Source organism: Gadus chalcogrammus, chromosome 15 (genome assembly GCF_026213295.1).
Source record: "Gadus chalcogrammus isolate NIFS_2021 chromosome 15, NIFS_Gcha_1.0, whole genome shotgun sequence".
Lineage (NCBI taxonomy): Eukaryota > Metazoa > Chordata > Actinopteri > Gadiformes > Gadidae > Gadus > Gadus chalcogrammus.
The window spans coordinates 17,363,845-17,389,989 of record NC_079426.1 but is presented as its reverse complement, the minus strand read 5'-3'; the positions used below and the strand labels follow the sequence as shown (position 1 = coordinate 17,389,989).

The window sequence follows — 26,145 nt, the reverse complement described above, 5'->3', positions numbered from 1 at the left end:
GATGGGTAGCCCCATGTTGCTTCTCATACCAGGGGAGAAGGTTTCTCTGTGTGACATTGTGTGACTGAGTGATTTCAGCTGTATTGCTACAGGTCTATAAACACAGATTGAGACCAATTCAGATTGGAAGAGCCTGTCTGAAAATGAAGTGCTATTCATATTTAATAGCCTCTCAAATACAGCTATTGCTTTTGGGTTTGAAAGGTGTTGGGGAAACAACAGCACAAAAAGACACATTGTGAAAGTGAATGGAGAAGATGGTTTTGCCAATCTCAATACCCTCAGAAATGGAGAAGTTCTGCAAAGGCTAAACAATGTTAGGACAGCCGTAGATCTCCAAGACACTGGATATTCCAGGCATGGTTTTGGTAAGGTCACGGAGTGTATTTAATATTGGAGTGGTTTTAAGAATTGTTTCTCTCTCTCTCTGTCTCCCCAGCTGCCTCAGAGGGACGGGTAAACGGAGGAGAGGATTTCTTCCAGAAGGTGAGTGTGCAGCCTAGCCGGTGCTTGGATCTTGTGTTTAAGCATTCTCGTGGTTCGGGTTCAAGTTTGGATCTGCAGGCCAATTAAACAGATGTTGGGTGTTTCTTGAATTGTTCCGAATGGCAGTTTGAACATTGATCAAGGAAAACAGGTGTTCAAAAATGGACAGCAGTGCAACTTTACCATCAAAGGCCACTTATCTTATCAATCAGCTGATATTACCCCCACTGTGCAGGGACTAGGCCAATCAGAAGCAAAGGAAATGGTTGGAGAACCAGTCGGGGTTCAACCCCCTCAGTGTTAGTGGTTGATGGGGAAAACAAAAAGTGCAACTTGTCAGTGTAACACGTCGATCAAATCTGCTAATATAGAAAAACGTCCCTTATAGAGCTTGATAGGCCAGCCTCCAGTCAGTGTGTCGATACATAAGCAGTCCTAACCGAGTTCAAATCGATTCTGACATGTGCAAAGCAGACGGCCAACCACCATGTATAAAAAGTATATTGTTGGCTATAACAAAATTGATGAGACCACAATAATGTTTGAATCCAATACGTTTCCTCTGGAAATAGAGTGGGATTTGGTCTTGATGGTTCAGGAGCCGGTTAAGTATTCCTCACTAAAGATACCAATGACGGATCGTTAGATACTGAACTATTCAACATTATGTTTGTTTAGTTTATCTAATCAAATCCACATGTCCTACCCGCATGTCCCTAATCATGGCCAATAACGGATTAATGAGATGTAAAGAAGGAGAGACGTTGAGTGGAGTGCTTGCGGCAGCATCGTTTAATGTAAACTAATTAGTAATTGGTCCATTCTTCAACATCTGTTTAAACTATACTAACTTTTAGATGTAATTGCGGGTCATTCTGTACGCATGTCTGTATTCGGTGATCATTAAAGGCTTCTGTTATTAATCCAATTTCCTGAGCACTCTTATGGCACCTGTGTAATGAGCTAAATAATGGAGTTTGGCTCGTAATGTCCAAATTAATTGTGACTCCTCTGTGTCCTGATTAAGTAACACGTCTGCTCATTAACAGGCCATGGAACAAGGAAATATAACCCATCGAAAGAAAAGGGAAGAATCTTGCCTCGTCAACTGTTCACGGAATCCAAGCACGATCTTGAGATGGGATCTGTCTGCAGCTCTTGCTTGGATTCAGGGAAACACTCATGTTTAGTGTTTTTATAGTCGTTGGGTATCCAGTTCCCTCAACGAGGCAAATCTGACACGAGTGGGAACTGGACGTTTCTAACTGTTCTTTGTGAAGCTTTGGAGGCTTTGCAGGCCTTTGAGAGGATGGTGGTTATTAGAGCATAAATGGCCAATAATTGGACATTAGCATGCAGGTGTTTTTGTTGGCAGGGTCGCCAGGGCAAGCCCACGAGCAGCAGTGAAGTCATGATAGTTAACTCGATTTTCCGTTTGGATAACTATCATTTCCTTCGGATGGCGTGATCGCTGTGAGTGCCAAATTAATATCAGGAAATTAAACAGACGGTGCATCAAATATTGCGACCTGGAAGGGTATAGAACCATAGGAAAATGTAGGACGTGTTTGGGAGTGTCTTGTGGCAAAGAAAGAGCAATGGAAATTACCTTTTGATTTAGGAATTTCCGACACACGCGCACTCTGGCCACTTAAGAGATTGCAGTAGTAGACATGTGTATGTGTGTCCATCAGCTTCCAGTTACGTGACGACTACCGTAGATGAGGAGGTTGATAAATGCCCCATTTATTTTCAGAATTTCAGAGACACACACACACACACACACACACACTTCATAAAACAGAACAAGATATCCCCGGTAACAATGGAAAACAATCGAAAGAGAGTGTTGAATCACATCACCCTCTCCAAGGCCCCGTGCTCCATCGTCCCCTCCTTACTCACCGTCTACTCAACTTCCTCTGGAGCAGAGCGGGAGCAGTGTGGGTTCTTTTGGTGGGAAGCCCGTCAGCACGGTTTTTACCGTTCGTCTAATTCAGTGGGGGAAGACACGCGGCTGCGGACCAAATGAGATCACCCAGCAGAGAGGGGGAGGGCCACAGATGAGTATCAAACCACGTGTTGTTCTGAAGTCCCCCTCTCTATAGGGAAAGTTGGAGAGAGACACACAACCACACACACTTTCTCAGCACAGTACAGGTCCCGGTCCAGTTTATGCGTTGGTTTCTAGCCTCCTCCACCTCCTCCTCCTCCTCCTCCTCCTCCTCCTCCTCCTCCTCCTCCTGCTCTTCCTCCTCCCGGTGTCTTTGCAATCCACATCTCCTCTGTTCCTTTCTCTTCTCCCTCCTCCTCCTCCTCCTGTGTTCTCAGTCTGGTGACCTGCTGATTGCCGTTGCTATTCCCCCGCTAGAACCAAGGGATTTCCCAGCAAGCCAAGTACCTCCCAGTTTAACAGCAGAGACACCACTGACCCAATGAGCAGCTTTTGTATGGTCTCGGACGTTTATTTTTTTTTGCCCTGGCAACTGTGGAAATGTGGCAAAGCATGGCACACCCCATTAAACCTCCTTGGATCGCCACGGAGGAAAGGAGCAGTGGAAGCAGAAGAGACGAGATGTTGTTGTGCTGATATTGGAGACGGTTGTGGCCACAGACGAGCTTAGCCTGGAGGGATTTGAGTCGAAAGATATGGTTTAGTCCTGGGGCCAGTGGATCCCACACTCCCCCTTCATCCTCTCAGAGTCCTTACTATGGGTCTGTGAACCGCTTGTGTGTTGTGCTTCTATTTGCATTTAAATGTTACTACACATACGATGAGGTTATCTTTGATTTCCTCGAGCAAAGAACATCTTGATCAGTGCGGGTAATTTAAGAGTAAAGGTCCATCACATTCTAAATAGAGTAATTGCAATTTTCTGCTGAATCTCACATCAGTTGTGTTATCACTCTCATCAGTAGGATGGGTGTTCAGGGATGTGCGTGCATTCAGGTCAACTTTTTGCATCAAGTTTGAAAGTCTGGTGTCGAGTGGCTGCACTTTGGTCTGAAGTGCAGGATCACAGTTTATCAGTCCCACTCTACAGTCCCCCAGAGAGAGAGAGAGAGAGAGAGAGAGAGAGAGAGAGAGAGAGAGAGAGAGAGAGAGAGAGAGAGAGAGAGAGAGAGAGAGAGAGAGAGAGAGAGAGAGAGAGAGAGAGAGAGAGAGAGAGAGAGAGAGAGAGAGAGAGAGAGAGAGAGAGAGAGAGAGAGAGAGAGAGAGAGAGAGAATATTGTTTGCTTGTATATTCCAGCTGTAACAACAGCTGCAGTAACCCAGAACAGAAAGTCATGCCCTCCTGCCACGCCAATTGCCGTCACGTGCGTGGGCAGGTCTGTCTAGTTCATGTGCTTCTTCCTCTTTACCCTTGCGTTGGTGGACTGACATCCTGTTTGTTTTGGGGTTGTCGGACTCACGACTGTGATCTACCTGCCCCGGACTCATGACCGGTCTGAACCTGCAATCTGCTCCCCACGGTCGCGTACGTGAGAATCGATCGCGGTAAGAATCGATCGCAGTGATAGGACTGCGCTTGTGTCGTTTACACTCCTCTTCCTGACGTCTTTTCTGAACAAAGAGGTGCGGCGGCAGCGAGACCAAAGGGACGGGCGTTGAAAAATGTATAGTTAACCCAATTTTCTCAAAATATCTCGAGCGATTTCAGAGGTATTTGCCGCCACCCCCTCCCCCCCTTCATAAAAATAAACAGCATCCACCCTTTCAGAACGGTGTGTGGTCCGTCAGGGATCACTCCCATCTGCAGACCGCTGCCAAGAACAGCAGGGCTGGACAGGAAGTGATTTCCCCTCCACACAGAACCATACAGAGGAGCGGTGGCTGTGGAAACCCAAGAAGACCCAGTCCACGAGGATAATTGCATTTACCTGTATCAATATGGTGCTGTCACTTTAATCATCCTCCTGCATCCGGCACTTTATATGGTGGTGCGGTGAGGGGGTGGCGCCCTGCCTTACTGTGTGTGTGTGTGTGTGTGTGTGTGTGTGTGTGTGTGTGTGTGTGTGTGTGTGTGTGTCTGTGTGTGTGTGTCTGTGTGTGTGTGCGCGTGCGTGTGCGCGTGTGTGTGCGCGTGCGTGTCGTTTCACCATTTCATTATTGTATTAGATTACATACAACATCTGTATTTCCAGAGACCAGCCCTGACATCTAGTATTCCTCAGTTCAGTTTGCTATACTTTTCTTGGCAGAGGTTTTCCCAGTTCTACGATTGTGACACAGTGCAGGGACCTCTGCTGTTGACCCTTGAGACCCATGAGTCTAAAGACAAAGAAAGGGACAGAGGTGGAAAAAGTCAATTAAAGGCATTTTTCAACGAGAGAGGGAGTGAGGGAGAGAGAAATCTACTGTAAGCTAACAATAGCAGAACTTGAAAAAATGTAGGGTTTGGACCTCCGATCTTGTGCATGGTTTTTGGTTTGCTTTCTATATTTAGGAGGGATTAGGTTCTTGCGTAGAACGACTCGACCAGTCCACTTGGAAGCAGATCGGGACATGCCATGCCAGTAGACCACGGCTCGACAGTGTTTTGGGTTCACACAAGTGTTCACATCTCCCTAAAACCGCCCCAAACTAACACGGGGGAAAGCTCCAGTGTTCCCTAAGAAAGTGCCACACCTTTAATATCTGACATCATTTGTCTTGTCATCCCTGTATACTCCAGTTGTTCACATTCGCAAAAATGTTTTGCAGTCAAATGATCTACTCTTGAAAACACGTTGAGTGATCTTTCTACATACGATAATTTCTACTGTATATTCTCTGTCTGTTTCACCCTTGGTTTTCTCCTGTGTTTTCCTTCTGGAGTCCCGTGCAGTAGCCAAGGGATTTAATGAGAATGGCAGCTTTGTGTGATCTAGCTTTGCTATTACAGCAACATCATGCTTTTCCTTCAGCCCAGGGGCTTAAGAGGCTAAGGCCATGCAGCAAGTACAAAAACATCTTCCACACTACTTCAATACTAATGCTACTTTTGTATCATGAATGTGACAGCAAATTGTCTAAGATACAAGATTTATGATGGGATTTTGGAATGATTCAGAAACAGCTTTCCTCAAATTAGAAGCTGATTCTATTGTGCATGAAACCTTTATTTGATCATTCATTCATCTGTCCATTCCTTCATTAAGAATGTTATTGATCATTCTTCTCTGCCTGTCGACACATAATTCTGTATGCTACCATATGGTTCATATGGTAGCATAATGTGTACATTAAGTGGCTTTTTTTGCTCGGCGTGTAGAAGCGCTCACTCAACCATCACTCTCTCCAGAAGTGAATGTGAGAAGCATATGGAAAGAAGAGTACTGTCTATCGTTTGTTTCCCAACTGGGAATGGATAAGTTGTCCAACTTGGTTTAGGATGATGCGGAACAGCACATACCACTTGAAGAATGTATAGAAAATGAAGGCGTTTCCCTCTGTGGCTTTCATTACCTCTACTATCGTACTTTATTATTGGGATTTTCGTTTTTCTCAATCAGACAGCGAGACTGGGTTGTTTTCATAATGGAGTGAATAGGGGTCAAGAAAGGAACATTAGAATGTTCCTCCTCTTCTATTCCACTGAATTCTTCGCGGTTTGCAGAACTCCACGTCTACAGAATCTAGATAAAGATCTTACGTTGTCTTCCTTCCCACACTTGGTGGATTGGCGTAACATGGTGGTCAGAGTGTAGGTGTCTCTAAGCAACACTCACCTTTCCCCAGGAGTTGTTATTCATATGCTAGCATAACAACCTGAACCTCCTGGTGTAACCCTAGCAGGACTTACAGCTCACATAATGGCTCGACGCAGTGCTGCCAAGCTAACTTAAACAGCCACAACCGGCTGTAACATCGCCCCCCAACCCCGACACATTGACCTGCCAACTCCCCAAAATTCAAAAATTAATAAAATATAATGCCAATCATACAACATTGGTGTCACAGCTCAAAGGATAACAGTTGAGGTGAGAGGTACATTTCCGCGGCAGCTTTGTCTTCAAGCTGGCTGCCAGGGTGGACGTCTAAGATTGCAGGTGTTGTCGGGCAGAATAGTTCTGTTGACATCCAAGACGTTCGGGGGTCTCGTGACAATTCATTGTTTCCTTGATTTAACTATACATTGAAATTATTTTTTAGGGTATTTCTCTTATGCATCCCCGCTCTGCGTTACCCTCGCTCAGATACGAACACATGTCTCTGGTTATGACGAGAAGACCTGTCACACTCTGTTGCTATGGATTACTTCTGACAACTTTCACGTGTTCCAAAGCCAAGCACACTCAGTCTTTTTATTTTTTTGCATTTTCTTTCTGCAGAACTCAGATTAAAAAAAGTGTCTGGAGAAATTATATACGCATATATATCAGAGGGCAGGGTTTGGACTTGGATATACATTTTCTTAATGTTTTTTCATGTTTCACGTCTTGATGCGGACCATAGCCTATGGCAGACTTCACCCTTTCCATCGTATGTTATTCTTCCCATTGGACGTACAAGGTCTGTGTACAATGGCTGAAAGCTAGGACCTTGTGTGGGTGTTGTGATCCAAAGTCTTGTTGGCGGTACAGAGTTAGCTATCCCAATAGGAGCAACAAAGCATTGTCCACAGTACACAGTACACCATGGCCCGGGCCTTGCCAAAGCCACATTTGAGGCACTCGAAATGCAGGGAAAGCACCGGCATGCTAAATCAAAGAGATTCTTCCAACCCTATAGGATACTCTGTGGCCGCAATATTATTTTGGAATTACACACTGTATTTGCACTCTTGGAGGAAATGTGTGATACGTTTGCAGCGGTTTAGTGTTACACTGAAACAGGCTTTCCGGCTGATGAATCTAGTCACAGTGCATACTTTTGTTCCGTACAACGTAGGGAGAGTTGGCATTGCCTGTGTTAATAATTGTCATCTATCTGCTTCCAGGTCATGGATGAAACCAAAACACAGATCGCATGGCCTTCAAAGCTGAAGATCGGAGCAAAATCCAAAAAAGGTACGGCCCTTTTCAATGAGTTCTTTACCCAGATGTTGTCTCCTTTACTCTTTCCTTACAAAGCATCACCACTACATCGCAAGTAGGTAATGAAAACATGAAAAAATAGTCGCACATAAAATATATTTATGTTAACATTCTGTCATTGATGGCAGATTCATAATAGTATGAGCTCCTTGCTGAAAACGAGATGGCTGTGTGTGTGTGTGTGTGTGTGTGTGTGTGTGTGTGTGTGTGTGTGTGTGTGTGTGTGTGTGTGTGTGTGTGTGTGTGTGTGTGTGTGTGTGTGTGTGTGTGTGTGTGTGTGTGTGTGTGGTGTTATTCTCAACACTAATGAGATGAATCTGGATATGGTCCCTTTTGTCAAGTCTTTGTTTTTCCATGTTCTTCAAACGTTCATCTATTACCAAATAACAACATACTGTGTTGAATGAATTTAGCAAATTAACTAGCTTATATAGTTTCATATTAGCATGCACTTGACAGTACTTGACAGTAGAATCAATCAACAGCTATAGTTAACTAATGGACCTCACTAATAAAAAACTCACAGAGTAAACGTTTAATCTAAATGGGCAAATTGGCATTCAGAGCATATTAAGCATATAGCCTATACATGTGCGTATCCAGTATATAATATTTAGGATAAGTAAGGTCAAACTTAGGAGAATTGTGATTTTTGTAGCAGCATCCTTTTTTGAGTGGATGCTAGTAGATTGCTAGGCCAGCTGTGTTTGGCCAGATGTGTGTGTGTGTGTGTGTGTGTGTGTGTGTGTGTGTGTGTGTGTGTGTGTGTGTGTGTGTGTGTGTGTGTGTGTGTGTGTGTGTGTGTGTGTGTGTGTGTGTGTGTGTGTGTGTGTGTGTGAACAGTGAAACGTGTTATAGCGGCTGACATGTTAAGCTGGAGGAGACAAGTTAACACCATCCCCGCATTTTCTCAGCTGCAGAGGAAGTTACTCAATTTGGTTTGGATGTGAAATAAACCATTAAACAGAACAACACTTTATTTTGGAGGGTTGAATTGGTGAGTAATGTGACAGATTTTTACGAACTAGGTCATAGCAGTGGATATTTTTTTCCTTTTTCATTTCATGACGTCTGGAAGGGGCGTGACCCCAAAACCCAAACATCCAGGGATGCTCTCCCATGCGTCCTGATTTAATATCCTGCCTGTAGGGCTCAGGAACATCATTTGGGAAAGACATGTGAAGATGGTAGCCTTTCACGAGAAAGGGAGAAAAAAAGCCCTTGTTTGCTTTACCCCACTTTGAGACAGCTTAATGATTAAGAGTTACAGTGTGTGTGTGTGTGTGTGTGTGTGTGTGTGTGTGTGTGTGTGTGTGTGTGTGTGTGTGTGTGTGTGTGTGTGTGTGTGTGTGTGTGTGTGTGTGTGTGTGTGTGTGTGTGTGTGTGTGTGTGTGTGTTGTTTTTTACACGGAGGAATGTTCCAGTGTCGGCCAGAAACGAGGGGAAGGCATCTTTTAGAAAAAGGTCCGGCTACTATCGCCTTAACATAATTGTAATTGATCATCTAAATATATAACATGAGAGCATACATTCTTTGGAAGCGTAGTTCAGATATTTGACATAACTCCAGAGATTGTTGGGGTGTGGGAGTAGCACCTCACTGAGGTGATGGAGTTGTTGTTCACTTTGTAATGGCTGTTGGTAATAAAAAAGCGATCAAGGCTATTTAAAGTTCCACAGCGGGGGAGGAAGGGAGGGGGGGAGGGAAGGCTGGGTGAGGGAAAGGGCGGGGGAGTAGGCTAGGGAGAGGGGCAGGTCCAGTGGTGGATGGCCGCCGTGCGTGCCTTTGAGCCACACGGGGAATCAGACGGCATTGCATAACGTCCTCTGTCCATACGTGCAGTGTAAAAATAGTACAGAGAAATAAATAACATTGACAGGCGTACATCTGACTGTTCGCAAGTGTTCCTCCCTCTGCGGGGCTGTTTATCCCGCCCTCTCCCATCCTCCACTCCTACACAATGATTGGCTCATTCACAAAAGCTGCAGCTTCCTTTCGGGGGAGTGATGTTGTATGTGAGCGTGTGTGTGAGTGAGACTATTTCAAATTCTTACTTATGATCTCTTGGCTCTGCACCACTCGCTGTTGTGCAAATCGAGAGCAGGAAAGGGGGAACGTTTGCCAGTCACTCGCAGTTATCGGAGGAACAAATGAGCGTGTTGCATTCTTGCGCTCGTAGGAGAATGAATAACATGTGGACTCGTGTACATGTGTTCCTCAGCAACATGGGGGGGAGGTGGAGATGCTGGGGGTGTCGGGCGAATCAACCTTGACTTTTACAGGAGAACGGGAAAGACATCTGGGACAATTACCAGATTCCGGTATGCACGGCTATCCACATTCCATAATTGTGTGATCATGGCTAATGCGCGACCCGACACCGGACCACAGCTGCATCGCACAAATGCATTGTTTTAAAAATAATGTCTGCACAGGTTACCATGCTGCCATTGGGTTATTTTAAGCTGCTTTATGTCCTGTCACAAAATGACCCCCCCCCCTTTCAGAAGGTGTGTGTGTGTGTGTGTGTGTGTGTGTGTGTGTGTGTGTGTGTGTGTGTGTGTGTGTGTGTGTGTGTGTGTGTGTGTGTGTGTGTGTGTGTGTGTGTGTGTGTGTGTGTGTGTGTGTGTGTGTGTGTGTGTGCTCTAAACTATGACAGTCCATGTTGCATCCAGATGCCCTTTTTAATTACTTTATTTTCTAAAACCAAGGTCACCCGAAACTGGTTATTGGTACCATCTGCACACGTGTGATAAGGCCCGTTGATTCTCACCTGAGGAAGGGAAAGCACATTGGCAAATCAATATCATGGCGATAGCGTTGATATGTAAGCTAGCTTTTTGTGATACACTGGCAATGACAACTTAGAACTATGCTCTAGTGTTGTGTTAAGGTCGTGCTGAAATCATGTAAGCCCAAAATGTTAATTATACTGACATAATTTTCAATAGAACTGGAAAAGAAGACGGATTCACTCAATATTTGATTAGTGTTATAAGTACTTTGATTAATTCAATGTGTTGGAATTTCCTATTTTTTTCATTCGAATGACTTGTTCCTTTGTTTCTTTTGCACATGCATCCCTTTTAATGCTTTTGAAGAGAGTTCCGGCCCCAAAACAACGCCATTCCATGCTTCATTTGTTGGATATTTTCCAAAGTCAGCTTAAGTAGAAACCCCCCAAAATACAACGCCTACTTTGGCTTCCCCAGACCAGACATGAAGGTTACACAAGGTTCCTCCTCCGGCAACGAAGCTATAGGTACGTTTGCGTGACTGAGACTGCTCCCATTTGGCAGCCGTGGTCAACCTGTGTTGTTTGTTTGTTTTCATAGGTGTTCACATGGCTGATTTGGCGGGAAGGTGTCCATTTTATGTTCCATAATCAATCATCAGACGAGAGCGAGCTGCACGCTGCTTTAAAAAAAGAAATAATATGAGGGGGTGTTTCACTTCATGACTCTAGCAGTCGTTTGGGTCGGCTAATGTTTGCCAGATGTTTTTATGCTGCAGGTTACCAAAGGGCCAGTAAAGGGGAGAAACCCGCCCTCTAGTGTTTGGAGTGGAGAACTGCAGGACGAGGTTCAGGGAAGAATAAAGGGGGGGAGAAGATTCTGTGTAGTTCACCGCAACAGCTGTATGTTTGGGGAACAACAGACCCCAACTCTGTAAAGGGTCCCTGACGCATTCCTCCGCTCCTCATTTTGTTTTCCCCTCCTCTCGCACGGCGCCCAGTCCTAGCGTGATGTAACGCAGCATGGATTAGGACAGGGTTTTCTTCCCAAGCTTGTTATCGTTTGGTTTGCTGGCTGTTTTATATCGGGGCTGTTGTTGTCCTTCATGTGAGCCATGGGTGACTCTTGCCGCACTGAGGAAAAAATGGCCCAGCTCCGCAGCGCCTATAACGAGATCCACATCGGCTCTTCAGACCCCAGCTATCCCCTCATGTCTAATAAACCGGCTCCTTAACTTAACACACATCCCTAGGAGGAAACTGCATTCCACAAGCCGGTCCAACTTCACTCCTCTTGGATCAAATGCGGGGCCTTAGCTTTACGCAGCCTAAGTGCTTTGGGTTTTTGTCCCCTTGGTTTTTATGTTTGTTTGTCTGTTGCTGTGTGATACGATGGCATTAAGCTGTAAGCTAATTCACATAGCTTAGTTGTACTTTTTTTTTTTTTTTTTACCAATTCAAGCAATCATTATATAAAAAACGACCAAATAAACAGATAATGAGGAAAAGCAAAGAGCCCTTTTGGGCATTATCACTTTCACAGCACAGAGCCAAGTCTTGGAGTCTCGTTCAGAGGCTGAGCTGTACAGCGCAGACGCTCTGGGCTCGTGTGTTGTTTGGGAGGAGAGTTCCTGGAAGTTACTTATCAGACTTCCTGCTCATCTGTACGTTTGTGTGTGTGTGCGTGTGCGCGTGTCCAAAAGCACAGTGTTAGTATGTGTCTCTTTATATATATGACTGTGTGAGTGTTTGTCTTTTTATATATGTGTGTGTGTCTCTCTGTTTTATATATGTGTGTGTATCTCTCTCTTTTACTTGTGTGTCTGTGTTTGTGTTTGTGTGTGTGTGTGTCTCTCTCTCTTTTAAACATGTGTGTGTATGTCTCTGTTTTTGACACGTGTGTGTTTGTGTGTGTGTGTGTGTGTGTGTGTGTGTGTGTGTGTGTGTGTGTGTGTGTGTGTGTGTGTGTGTGTGTGTGTGTGTGTGTGTGTGTGTGTGTGTGTGTGTGTGTGTGTGTGTGTGTGTGTGTGTTTGTTTTACCGGGGGTCTGCTGTGCAGGGCCAGCTGTAGGATTAGACACCAGCGTCACCCCGGGGTGCTGGAAGTATGGAGGGTTTAGTTGTGTTAGCTGGGGTCTTTAGGTGCCCAGGAGGGGTGCTCTGGGAGCACAGCTGACTCTGGTTGTTGGTGCTTTCATCCATCACATGATGTGCTGCGTGACCCAAGAACGTGGACTTTGATTTATTTACTATATTCATTTACTGCATTGGTTGACATACACAACGTGTTTAAATATGTCTGTGTGTATGTGTGTGAGTGCTCTTTGGTTGTCCTCTATATTTGTTTTGCAGCTTGAATCTGAAATATTTAAATATAGTAAAACTAAATCGATACGATACAATTTAATTAATCCCCCGTAGGAGAAATTTGTTAGGCTAAACTAATCTGTTTATGCTTTCATGTCATCGCAGCACACAGCTGAGGTTCTTCAGTACATTTGTATACATTTGTGTTCTTACAATGGAACATCCATTCAGCAGCAGACTTTGCTATTAAGGTTCAGCACATCTGCCACAGGATATTCACCAGGAATGCGTAAAGGCTCGCTCTGTGGTTTTCAGTGGAAGGTGTATGCAATTATCTCTCTTATTTCGGGTAACATTTGTATTTTCTCCTTGACTTACTAAACTTGAGTCCCGTCGGTTTCTGTCGGCAGACTGGAATAACGGTTGCCGGATCTCAAAGCAGTAATTACTGTCGCGCAGCTCAGGGTGATGCTCTGCAATTTGTTGACGAGGGCTGACTGCCTCTGTCATGTTTAGCTAAATACGTTTAACTTCTGTCAGACGCTTTCACGTTCGGCCTCTTGATGGGGATTCTGCCCGGCTTTTAATAGTTTCACATGAATCCACCGGGCTCCTGAAATCCTGTGTGGTTGCGTTTGTGGTTGTTTGTGTATGCTTGTGTGTGTTCATGCGAGTTTAGTTTTTAAATGCTTTTCTCTCCCCTGCAGATCCTCACATCAAGGTGTGTGGAAAGCGGGAGAACGTGAGGGAAGCCAAGGACAGAATCATGTCTGTTCTGGACACCAAGGTACACATATCTCCACACGTCTCCATGCAATGTCAGTATCTCAATGCACTCTCTTTCTTGGTACTATAACGGAGAGATCGGATGACTTCAGCATTCCCTCCCTTCATCCCTCGCTCTATTTTTCTCTCTCCCTCTATCCTGGCTGTTATCGCTCTACTGTTTATTGAACCGAGTTCCTGTTTGTGTCTAGTGAGACCCCCAGTTGGCTCGGATCAAGTCTCCATATGTTTAGGAGAGTGCAGATTCTGTTTCCATGGCAACGACATCACACACACACACATATTTTTGACACTTTCATCTGGATGGACTTTACGCACGCACGCACGCACACACACACACAGACACACACACACAGTATGCAACCATAATTGGGCTTTGCGTCGCCTTTTTCCTCTGAATATTCCTGGAAAAAGGAACAAATTGATGCTTCGATAAATGCTTGGTGAGATTTGGTAACCTAATTGTATTTGAAATCATCTTGAGGCACATCTGCTTCTGTTTTCTAAACCATTATACCGTCTAACCAAGTAGTGCTGAGGTTTCATAGTATGCTAATGACTTTTGGTTCTCTCTACTGACCCCCTCCATGAGGTCTGTAGGCCACAGTGGAAGAGTGGGGAGCAAACATTGGTTGTGTACTCATAGTTTACTACTTTCTCATAATTGACTGGATATTGACGTTGGTTAATTCACAATTGAACTATCCTCGAGCTCATTCCAAAAATGATTTGTTCTGATAATGGCTGTTGCAGCTCAAGCACACCCTTATTTTGTTCTCTGCTTCTTCCAATTAGCCCACGGCTGTTATGAAAAACAGAGATGGCGCCTCCTCGGCAAAATTCATACAAATAATCATACAAATACTCAGATAATTACTTTTTCAGTTAAATAGTCCTACTTTGCCTAACATCACAGAAGTGTGTCCTCAATTAAGACTGCATCATTGGACTGTCAGTGAGGTAGATGAACAATTGAATGATTGTGGCTTATTCGGTTGATGGAGGACGTTGATCATAACATAACAACGCCCAGTGCAGCTTCCATAATAAGGCAAACAGCAAAGTTGATTGTTCCCCCTTCATCCCCTTTATTTGACCTGGCTGTCTGTCTCCCCACCCACGGCACACAGAGCAACAGGGTCACCCTGAAGATGGACGTATCCCACACGGAGCACTCCCACGTCATCGGGAAGGGAGGGAACAACATCAAGAAGGTGATGGAGGAGACGGGCTGCCACATCCACTTCCCCGACTCCAACCGCAACAACCAGGCGGAGAAGAGCAACCAGGTGGGCTTCACACACACACAGGCCACTCATTGTGGGCTGAGCAAACTGACAACAACGCAGCCCACACTAACTACACATCGGCTTGTTGTTGATGTGTTATTGGAAGGGATCGAATGCATTATTTAGAATTATGTGTTCGATCGCCGGCTTATACCTGCAAATCTAAACACTAATAATCGTTCAACTGCGATTACTTTTGCTGAACTTGTAAGTGCACTTAAAGCAACAACAACTGTGAACTTTAATTTGTCAAGGAGATTACTTCATGCTAATTCAAAGGTCAGAGTTGTCCCAGCCACCCACCACTAAGCCTCATCACTGTATTACACAGCGAGGACTTATACAACCACTTCCTGTCCACCCACCTGCTGCATGTTGTTACTGAGCCGAGGGAAACATCTTAATGTGGTGTGACTGTTCCCGCCATGCCCTCTCTCCATGAGGGAGATGAACTCTGTCATGTGTTGGATGGGGCCTCAAAGACGTTTAAAGGCTACGTCTTGAGTGCTTACAAATAGTCTTTAATAACTTGCAAACTAATTGGAGGAGAGTTCTACAAGGAACTTTTTATTGAAAAATATTTATTTAACCTTTAGGACCACAGTTTTGCATCGTCTCTCCCTAACCTTTGCCTGAAGGCCCTTCCATTTCGTTAGGCAGCTGTTGTAATAGGTTTGAACTGATGTAATTGACTCTCTTTATTGGCCAATTGTCATGAAGCTTGTTTATATTTGAACTTGACTGGCTATAGATGTGGTGCAAAAACCCTCTGTAACTACCTTTAAAACAAAAACATTGTTTCTACTAAGTTTACAGGGTAGTGTTCTGCCCTGTTAGTGGACCAGGCGGGCACACAGTAATTCCAGTTCCTCCTACTTCATCATGGAAGTTCAGGGCAGGAATACTATGACTTTTTATTATTACTTTTATATATTTTTTTAAGGGAATTGGTTCAACGCATTACATGAATGCATCATGAGCCTCTTCATCAATTATTTGAATTCAGTTCAGAGTACAGGACCAGTACGGAAACTTTTGAGATTGACAAATTGAATGTCATGCTTTTAAAGGACACTTTAGACAAATGTCTGTCTGTCCCTCCGGCTGGCTTGTTGTGAGTCTAGTTCTACGTGGTAACACAGAGTTCAAGGGGGGTTCTGGCACTGGACCAGATATTGTGATGGTCATGATATTTATTTACATTTGTTTATTTATCATGCATTCTCATACCAGCTGGTCCCTGAAGTCTGCGGCTTCATTTTTGCTGAGGCGCTGATTAAATCTGGCTTGAGCCGCTGATTTTGAGCCAATCTGTTTTATCCTTCCCAGTGAGAGGCTACTGGGTTTAAAGAGAGGCAGATGGAGAGCCTCGAGAATGAAAGAAAAACTATATTGGTTGTTCTACTGGCAATAAAATCCAACTTGAACAACCCTTATTCTTACACTTCCATGGTAATGACTTGAATTGGAACCCTTATCTTGCTTGGATGTGTTGTGGAATGGATTTATGGTGGCCATTTTGTTAAACCATTATCAACCCATGTTTATCCAGTTTGGGCCAACACTGTCTGTGGTTCTTAATGGATAATCAAGTTAAAAACACGGGAAAGGCAATTCATTAAAACGTAATGAGAACAAAATTAATTCAATTTTATTGTATAATGAATAGTTATTTTGACTGGCTTTTCTTCTTCCCAATGCTTGCAAGCTTTGAAAACATTGAACCGATATTTGCTCTACACAATGTTCTGAACCGTTTCTAATGGCTGTTGTCATTCCTTTATTTTCCTGTTCGGTTATGCTTCTTTGTAGCTGATGCCTGTGGTTTCTCCCCGTGAACAGGTGTCCATCGCGGGCCAGCCGGGCGGAGTGGAGGCAGCCAGGGCCAAGATACGAGTGAGTCTGAGTTCTCCTGTACATCCCTCATTTGTCTCTCAGTGGCGGGTCGGCTCCGCTTTCCACATCTGTCTCTGATCTGCCTCAAAACCGTTCCCCCCCCCCCCCCTCCCCGTGATAGGGGTGAGTGGGTCGGGCCGTCAGCTGGTCTCAATCTCCACGTTACGTCGGTGTGGCAAAGGGCAACGCAGAGGAAGCTGTTTGTATCCGCACAGCGCAGCCAACGGGTCGACCTGGCAGGAGGTTCAACCTGGTCTGCTGACACTTAGCTACCCTTGCGGGCATACACACGCACGCACGCACGCACGCACGCACGCACGCACGCACGCACGCACGCACGCACGCACGCACGCACGCACGCACGCACGCACACACACACACACACACACACACACACACACACACACACACACACACACACACACACACACACACACACACACACACACACACACACACACACACACACACACACACACACACACACACACACACACACACACCAATATAACGACACCTATTTCCTGTTGTGTCTTTATGATGATTGTTCCCCCGTGCCCTCATTTTAAACTCCAGAACTACGCCTTGCGGTTTTCCTAGTTTGTCTTTAGCCCCGCCCCCCCCAGACCCTTTCGTATTATTTTTATATCGTCCGTAAATCCAGCCCCCGATCCCCTCGCTGGTGCTATTCCCGGGTGTGTTCTTGGGATCGGCTCCAGGCCACAAGCCCCGCTCCCCACTCCGGCTTTTTCATCTCCTCGGCCCGGAGAACAATGGTGACGCTGTAGCACCTCTCTCGGCCTCGGCCCTGCCGTTGTGCAGCCCCCTCCCTGTCCTCCTGTAAGCCCGGCTCTGACCCTGACTGGAAGCCCCCACCTCCGCGGCCCTCAGGTCCCCACAGTGAGGGCGGGGGGCCCCCTTTATTTTTTCGCCGTGTGCGCGAACGTTGACGGAACAAAACTGCGCCGCAACGCAGGGAAAAAAAAAGACAACCCCTTTGCTGATAGTGGGGAAACAGGACTTAATCCAAACTAACAAACTGAACAGAACCGGAATACAGGCCCTTTGGTAGCACCTGCACTCGGTTTGTAAATCGGGCCCTAATGGCTGTTTTCACAAGCGCAGAACTGCTGGCCTCACGCTAACAATTCTTTGCTGAAAGAGGCAAATTGGTGAGAGGGGATGGGAGGAGGAGGGGAGTAGGAAACTAAAAGAAGTGAACTTGTGCGATGGGGCTTCAGAATGTATTCGGCTCGGAGCCACACAGAGCCCTCCGCCTTCCAAAGTACACTCTGTCAGGCGGCAAGCGAGGTGGATCAAAGCAGAGGATCACTCATCATCAACCTGGCTTCTCTCTCTCTCCCGCTCCTTGCAGACACACACATACACACACACTGGCACTCACGCACACACACACATGCCTGCCCTGAGCCCGGTCATTCACTGGAGTCTGGTGTTATTCCTCGCCAGGCCTAACAGCCCACTGCCAGGAAGCCCCTTATGCTTGTTTTTTCTTTTTTTAACTGGGTCCATTCTTTGTGTATTGCTTCATACTTGATCCAGACTGATACAAACTGTCTGTTCTTTTGACGAAAATGAATGATTCACACACATTTGGCCGGAGATCAATACGCTACCTCATCGTGAAATAATATACGAATCCAGCGGCAATCAGTGCAACCCAGCCCCCGACCACTCTACACCTATCCATCAAGCTGCCGCTGCACATCGGTACCGCCTGGACTCCACACTCTGTGCCACCTCCCTCACGCCAAGCGTGCATCCGTCTCCAGATGCTGGCTCGGCCCGGGCCGAGCGGTCACCAGAGTGTTGTTCTTGGAGGAGAGGCCTGAGGGCCCGCTGCAGTTGCAGGTGGATTAGTCTGGGGGAACACAACGCTCTGCCCTGCTACGTGCTCGCCGACGACGTCTTATCCAAACACAGGGGAGCCGGCGGGCAGGTCAGAGAGACCGGCGCTGAGCAGCTTTGTCCTCGCGTGCTCTGCTCCACATCTGCCTCCCTGTGATCGAATTAAAAGCGCTTCATCAAATCGACTTCTAAATAGAATACGATGGAACGGGTTTCCCCGCCAAGTGGAGAGCGTGAGGCCTATATTTAGATAACGATGGAGACGTCATAGTAATGACTCTTGAAAGCATAAAAGTATGCGCTAAAGCTATGCACAAATGATGCTCCAAATGATTTCCCCCTGTTATAAAGATTAGTGGACTTAAAATGACAGGAAATAAATGTCGGAATCTGAGGAGAAGTACGGTTGGAGTATTGGTACATGAAGAAACAATGTCGAAACCTCATCCTGTAGTTAAATGTTTGTTAGTCTCTCTGCATATTTTGGAAATATCTCTAACCACTGTCAAACCAGAACAAATGAACTTCTACTGCTGGAGATCTGGAGTCGATTTCACTGTTGAGAGATGATGTATTCTGCTTTGTAGTGTCACTGTATGTGTGTAAAGGATTACTACATGAAATCTTAACATTGGCTTGCTTTAACTGTACATATGTCACCCAGAGTGGGTGGCATGTCCTGGGTGGGCTCCACATTGCATCCCCCCATTAAGCTCCATGAATCAGTGGTGGTTGGTTTTGGCTTATCCACATGCCCTAGTACAGATGTCAGCAAATCTCCCTGTAAGGTTGAGTCTATATCGATCCTTTGCGGATGGCCCATCTCTATAAGGGAAGACAGTAGAGCCCCGCCTCTTTGCTGTGATTGGTCCGATGTTGTTGGTGGACTGTGAATGGTCAGTTGTTGTGGAGTTGTGATGGCCTGTGATTGTTCCGCTTATTGTTGAGCTTTGATGCCCTGTGATTGGTCGGTTGTAGTTTAGAGCTGAGGTGGTCATTCCTCTGCTGTTTTGCCATGTTCTTACTGGGCCTTTACTGCAGGAACTAGAGATTTGAACCTCGAGGTTGATAGGAAGGAATTTCAACCCTAACTACACTCAATTCTTCGTTCAGAGCTTTAAATGCAGGCTATTCCGCTTGTCCTTCCCACATTATCCTCAGCGCTGACCTACATTTCTGGAGCCCTCAGAGTCCGAAGGCTGAAAGGAGATATAAATGTAAGGCCGAGCACATATGGGACTGATCAGAGAAGCATTTCTTTGGTCGGTGCAATTCATGCTGCCTGCCCTTCATGGCGGCCAAAACCCTTGTGGCCATAGGCCTGTGTGTGTGTGTGTGTGTGTGTGTGTGTGTGTGTGTGTGTGTGTGTGTGTGTGTGTGTGTGTGTGTGTGTGTGTGTGTGTGTGTGTGTGTGTGTGTGTGTGTGTGTGTGTGTGTGTGTGTGTGTGTGTGTGTGTGTGTGTGTGTGTGTGTGTGTGCTCTGTTTGTCCATGGTGTTATCATTGGTGACTTACCCCTCATGTGTACATATATAATGCCTTCGCTCACACATCCATTGTGTTTATGTGAATTCAGTGACAAAAACTATTTTAGTAGATATAGTAACTGATGTTCTTTGTCTGATTAGTATTTTTTTTGGTTTCAAACGTTTTTCTGTGTATTGACTTTACCACCACATTTTATCATGAGCACTGTGACTCAGTATGACGTTGTTTTCAGCACAAAGATGGTTGGCGACAGTAACAGAAGAGCCATGCCAGAATGTGCCGCTCTGATCCACTGTGATTGTTGTCAGCATAGGGGGGTGTGTCCACCCTTCCACGGGGAATGACCTCATATCGATTGCAACCACTGGAGCAATTCAAACTAACTGACGCTGCTTACACGCCAACTTCTGCCACTCCCTGTGTGTGTGTGTGTGTGTGTGTGTGTGTGTGTGTGTGTGTGTGTGTGTGTGTGTGTGTGTGTGTGTGTGTGTGTGTGTGTGTGTGTGTGTGTGTGTGTGTGTGTGTGTGTGTGTGTGTGTGCGTGCGTGCGTGCGTGTGTGTGTGTGTGTGTGTATGGAGATACTCTTACGCCTACACTTCTTGTCGGCCCCACCTCCCTTCTCCGTCCGCACGTCTTGACATGTGTTTCTACTCCATGTGAGAGTGGTGTTACTCATGGCCTCTCACAATCAGACACATAGACGCTACTGTAGTCTGCCCAGGCTAATACCACACATGCAGCAGGGAGGGAAATCCATCTCAGCCACGATGGAGGGGGGAGGGCGGGGGTGTTATCGCAGGTTTAACTTTTTTTAGTGAGTACTGCTCACAGACAAAGTTAAGACCACAATGACATTATGATCAGTAAAGATGGTTGCTTTTCAGAGGTGTCAGAGGGTGTTAAACTTTCTTCATAAGTTCAGTGTTCTACTCAGTAGGGCTGCTCGATTATGTCTCTCAAAAACACTTAAGTAACTGAGAACTTTGACATTTCACCCTTAAAAATAGACAAAATGGTCCAAAAGAAAATCTTCGATTCTAAAATAATGTACAGATATGTATCCAGCTGTTATCTAAAAACTTTCTCTAAAAAAATTGAAAAAATATTAATTATCGAAAACTCTCATGTTAATTTTGTGATCGTTTGACGCTAAAAATCGAAATTCGATTAACAGCCCTACTACTCAGTACTTAAGTCATATTAGCTATTGGGTTGTCTGTCAACGTGGCCGCACATATTGGAGATGCAAAAACTGGCTTGAAAGCGAACCCAAGTGAAGGGGCAGCTGCGTTTTATCTGGATAAAAAGCACTATAACATTGTTTACATTTCTCCACCGATTTCATTAAGTTGTATTAATTCAAAGGTTTGTGATCCACGACACGGATAATAAAGACCAAAGAAAAACGAACAGGCCCGTCTTGGCCTCTCGAATACAGCTGACGCATCGAAGCGACTGCCAGGATCGGTCAATGCGGCGTCTATTTATACAGGTCTACGCATAAAAGCAGCAGACCCATCATTAGTGTTACGAGTGACGCCTGTGTTTGTCCGACCATGTCTCTGGGTGAACAGTCAATTAAATCATGATCAACATTCAAGTTTCACGAGCCCGCCACATTCCCCTTAATTGCCTTGCCTCTTCTTCTTTGGCCCTTTTAAGTCCCCTTCTTCCCTGCTGTCCGTCCCTCCCTCCCTCCGTCCGTCCGTCTGTCCTGTGACCAGCGTGTTTCTCGTCCCCAGGAGCTGCTCCCTCTGGTGCTCTCCTTCGAGCTGCCGGCCATCGTGCAGCCCGACCCGAGCTCACCCAGCGTGCAGCACATCTCCCAGACGTACAACCTCAGCATCTCCTTCAAGCCGCCCACCCGCCTCTACGGGGCCTCCGGCGTGGTGCGGGGGTCCCAGAACAACACCACGGCGGTCAAGGTGAGAGGGCTGGTCCGTCTCCGTCTTTATCTGGCTGGGGGACGCCTACAGCCGCGCTCATGACCTGCGTCTGACACCTGCCAGTGTTTTCACTGGAAATCGCTTTTCACCCGAAATGGTGTTACATATACATATAAAGCTGTTCTTTTTTTGGGCGTGATTTCCGTTCAAAGTCTGAGGAAACATAACACCAACAGTGGTTTCAGTGTAACAGTGTAAAACCTGTTGACTTAGAATTATTCATTGATGACAGCACGTAACGGGTCTGTGAATGATTACTGGGTCTATGTTCAATTTATGTTCAGGCATTAATACTTAAAGATGGTCGTCAGGGAGACTGTGGGTTTAGAGAGGTATGGGCTCTATACACTTGCACACACGCACACGCGCACACGCACACGCGCACACGCACACGCGCACACACACACACACACACACACACACACACACACACACACACACACACACACACACACACACACACACACACACACACACACACAATGTGTTTCTGTGTGTTTTAATAAGAGCCTCAATAGTTTCCTGACTATATCTCTCTGCATATCTCACAACAGAGAAACCCCAAAAACAAAGCTATTGTAATGATTTGATCAACGGTCACACTGTATGGCCCACTAACGGACCCTGAATACATCACAGCCCCACCCACACACCCCACCCCTGCCCAGCCACCCACCACAGCACGTTTCATTCCTTCTGGCACCAGCAGGACTGGAGGGTGCTGAGAGACGTGCGGTCGCGCTGACTGCACGACTATCGGTATGAACTCCCTAAAAGGAAACCGGGGGAAGAAAAAAAAAAATGAACCATATACTGTGCAGTGATCTTAACATAGATCTCTCTCTCTCTCTCTCTCTCTCTCTCTCTCTCTCTCTCTCTCTCTCTCTCTCTCTCTCTCTCTCTCTCTCTCTCTCTCTCTCTCTCTCTCGGGGAAAGTAGAATAAACAAAGTCTCTCGCTCTACCTGCGCCTTTGCATGCAGAACTGCACACTTGCACATTTTGTGCGCGTGGAGAGAAAAGCATACACACAGTCTGGCCTCTCCTCGGGGTCTGGAGTCGAGTGGTGATTTAAAAGCCCTGGAGCCGAGCCCTGGCCATGCATTCCTGTGACTATAACTCCTAAACGCTTGCATGCAACAGGCCCAACCTCACACTGCACGGCCCCATTCAAAAATGAACCATGTGTTTTAAGATGTAATGTTCCCGTGTTACCGTGTCCGCAGAATGCTCTCTTTCTCCCCTCTTTGTGTTGGTATTTGTGAATGCAAAAGTGTAGTATGCGCGTGGGTTGGCATCATACGCCCAAGTCGGTTTGTGTAGGTGGGTGTGTGTGTGGATATGTGCAGAATGTGTGCGTCCATACAAGAAATGCATGACTTTGGTTTTGTGCTGTGAGGAATCGGGGGGGGGCCCAGGGTTCACTGACGGTCCAAAGGGTCGTTGAGGAGCAGGAAGAGGTGCAGGGGATTGGAGGAATAATATGCATGGCGTGTCGTGCGGTGTTGGCAGACCCGTGCAGAACCTTGAGGATTGTCAAAACCACGTTGGCACGCTGCGTGCTGCTGGCCCCGCCGTGTCGACAGACCAACTCCGCCCGAAGAGTCGCGGCTGCCATGGCCGTTGCATCGCGGTTTCCTCGCAGAGGCACCAGAGAGGTGTGCTGTGGATTGAAACCGCGTTCACCAGAGGTTAAATATTACCAAAGTGGTTGTCAAGGTGAAGCTTGCTCTGGTGGTCCTTAAAGGACAAGAATGACCCAGAAGGTGTGCGTAATTCTATGTTTTTTTAGTTGACGGAATGTCCGATGGAACTGCCAAGCGCAGTGTTTTTTCCTGGATGCAGAAGACTTCTATTGTTGACCCGAAGCACATTTAGAAAAGTCACATGGCCGTGCTGTTGCCTCCGCAGAAACCATCCAAACTATTTTGATGGAGCTGTCAAAACGTCTGTGTTAAGTGACAGCTAAGGCCTATAAAACCCCGGCTGAATGCATTGTGTATCTCTGTGAAAAGCAAATCTATCAAGAACTGTTTCATAACGCTGGGGCCTTTAACCTCATCTAGTTGCGGGAAGAAAATCACAAATACATATTTTTTCTTTCTTTTTTTGCTTTGAGCTTTTGCGAGGCATCAGGTATCATTCATACGCAAGCTGTACGAACTAACATCATGTATCTGTATTTGTTCCTCCTAGAGGGGCACTGCTCTGCTGCTGGAGCACCTGGCCGGCAGCCTGGCCAGCGCCATCTCGGTCAGCACGCACCTGGACATCGCCCCCCAGCACCACCTCTTCATGATGGGGCGCAACGGCAGCAACATCAAGCACATCATCCAGAGGACCGGTGCCCAGATCCACTTCCCCGACCCCAACAGCCCCCAGAAGAAGTCCACCGTCTACATCCAGGGCACCATCGAGTCAGTCTGCCTGGCCCGCCAGTACCTCATGGTAGATACCCTGTGTGTGTGTGTGTGTGTGTGTGTGGGTTTGTGTTTGAGAGTGCATTTTTGGGTGTGAGTCACTGTGTGTGTGTTTCTGTGTGCGTGCGTCATTTGTGCGGGTTCATGTTGGTGCGATGGGGTCCGTCTGTGCATGAGCATGTGTGTCTGTGCGCCCTCGTGTGTGTGAAGCAGAAAAAAGGGTGGTTTTGTTTATAGGTATCCCTTTTGGGTGGACGGTATTAGCTTAGCGATAAGGGCTCATTTGGGTTTTGTGGCTAGCGGGGTGAAATGGCTATTGGCTCCCAAACCGCGCTCCACCACCAGGAGTAAGAAGTAAACTAGGGGTAACTTATCTGCCACATCCAGCAGAGCCGCGCCGAGTGCGGCGGCTTTAATGGCGCTATTGTTATGCTAACGTCAGCGTGGAATGCACGATTGATGGCGTGGCATGCGAGCAGTTAGCCGTGGCTTTGGGGGAAGCGAACCAGCGCCCGCCTCAAGGTTTCTCCACGGCCTTGACCGAGACGGCCGCTTACGAAACGCCGCCATGCCGGATCAGCTACGATGTATGTATGTGTGTGTCCAGTCGCCACATGGATGTTACTTATTATTGTTGCTGAGGCTTGCCTGTGGTTGAGTATCACATCCCCACCGATGGATTCGACAGATCGCGGTCAAATAGTCGCGGTCTCTCTTTTATTCCTCGTATAGATTTATTTAGCATTTGAAGGTTTTACTTCGGCTGCCAGTGCTGCTTGTTTTTAGGGAGACCTCCCATATGGATTTCTGGATGCCTATTTTTTCTTTAATTGCTGGTGCAGCCATTTCCCCCCCCCCCCCTCCCCCCATGACTGCTGAGTGCTGAGGCTCCCCATTCCCCCATTTAGAGGACTAAATTATAATCAAGAGTTGTGGTTTTCCAGAGATGTGTAAAAACGACGACCGCTTAATCATGGTTGGCCTGTGCTTTCTGCTGAGCTGGGGCCCGGAGAACAGGGCGGCTATAAACGCGGCTGGCTCGCTCTGCATCCCTCCATAATGCCCAGATAAGTAATTCCGTTAGGCCTGTCTTCTCTTTGTCTGCGGTGCTGCGGCTTTGGCCAAGAAGAGCATTTAGACAAGCGGGCATGGAGTCATTTCAGTAAACAGAACGGTTCTGCTCGGGAGCCGGACACACAAGAAGGGGCTGGGGGGCGGGATGGAGGTTAGGGGGCAAATATCTGTGTGGAAGGAAAACCTTAAAAAGGGGGACCCTGATTTATAAGCGAGAAGAACAAGGAGAGTAAATGAAAAAAGGCCTTTAGAGTGTGGATGAGAGTGCGTGAGGCTCATGGGCTCGAGGGAGTTGGGGAGAAAGTTGAGTGACATGTCTGACATGTGGAGGGTAAACACTACTGCCCATAAGGCAAAGTACCCTCCCTCCCTCCCTCCCTCCTTCCCTCCCTCTGTTTCTCTGTCAGCTGAATGTAGATTAGACCCCCAATCTCTGGACCCAGTCAGTACCAGTCTGGCATATACCCTGCTAATCACACACACACACACACACACACACACACACACACACACACACACACACACACACACACACACACACACACACACACACACACACACACACACACACACACACACACACACACACACACAGTCACAATCGGAGCGCTTTCCAGGAGTCTGCCCAAAATACAGATGTTTGTGGTGCTTGCGGTAGTGATCATACAAAACAGATTGCTCTTGGAGGAATTTCCCAGGCCCCTGTCTGCACCGAGTGTGTGTGTGTTTCTGTGTAAATCTTTAAGTCTATTATGCACACTGAGTAGTGTGCACAGAGTGAAGGTTTGCAAATAGTGCACTACAACTGATTTACTACTGATGTAGTGTGTGA

General features: G+C 46.5%; 1 protein-coding gene across 1 annotated transcript in view; it reads left to right on the top strand.

The window, feature by feature from the left end:
* The window catches only part of LOC130404138 (protein bicaudal C homolog 1-B-like), a 55,406-nt gene that overhangs the window by 15,399 nt on the left and 13,862 nt on the right, over positions 1–26,145 (top strand). Inside the window, exons 2-8 of the mRNA XM_056608758.1 lie at positions 440–486; positions 7,410–7,479; positions 13,255–13,334; positions 14,464–14,622; positions 16,465–16,518; positions 21,618–21,800; positions 24,016–24,267. Coding sequence (XP_056464733.1) covers positions 440–486; positions 7,410–7,479; positions 13,255–13,334; positions 14,464–14,622; positions 16,465–16,518; positions 21,618–21,800; positions 24,016–24,267 — 845 coding nt within the window. The remainder of the gene's footprint in view (positions 1–439; positions 487–7,409; positions 7,480–13,254; positions 13,335–14,463; positions 14,623–16,464; positions 16,519–21,617; positions 21,801–24,015; positions 24,268–26,145) is intronic.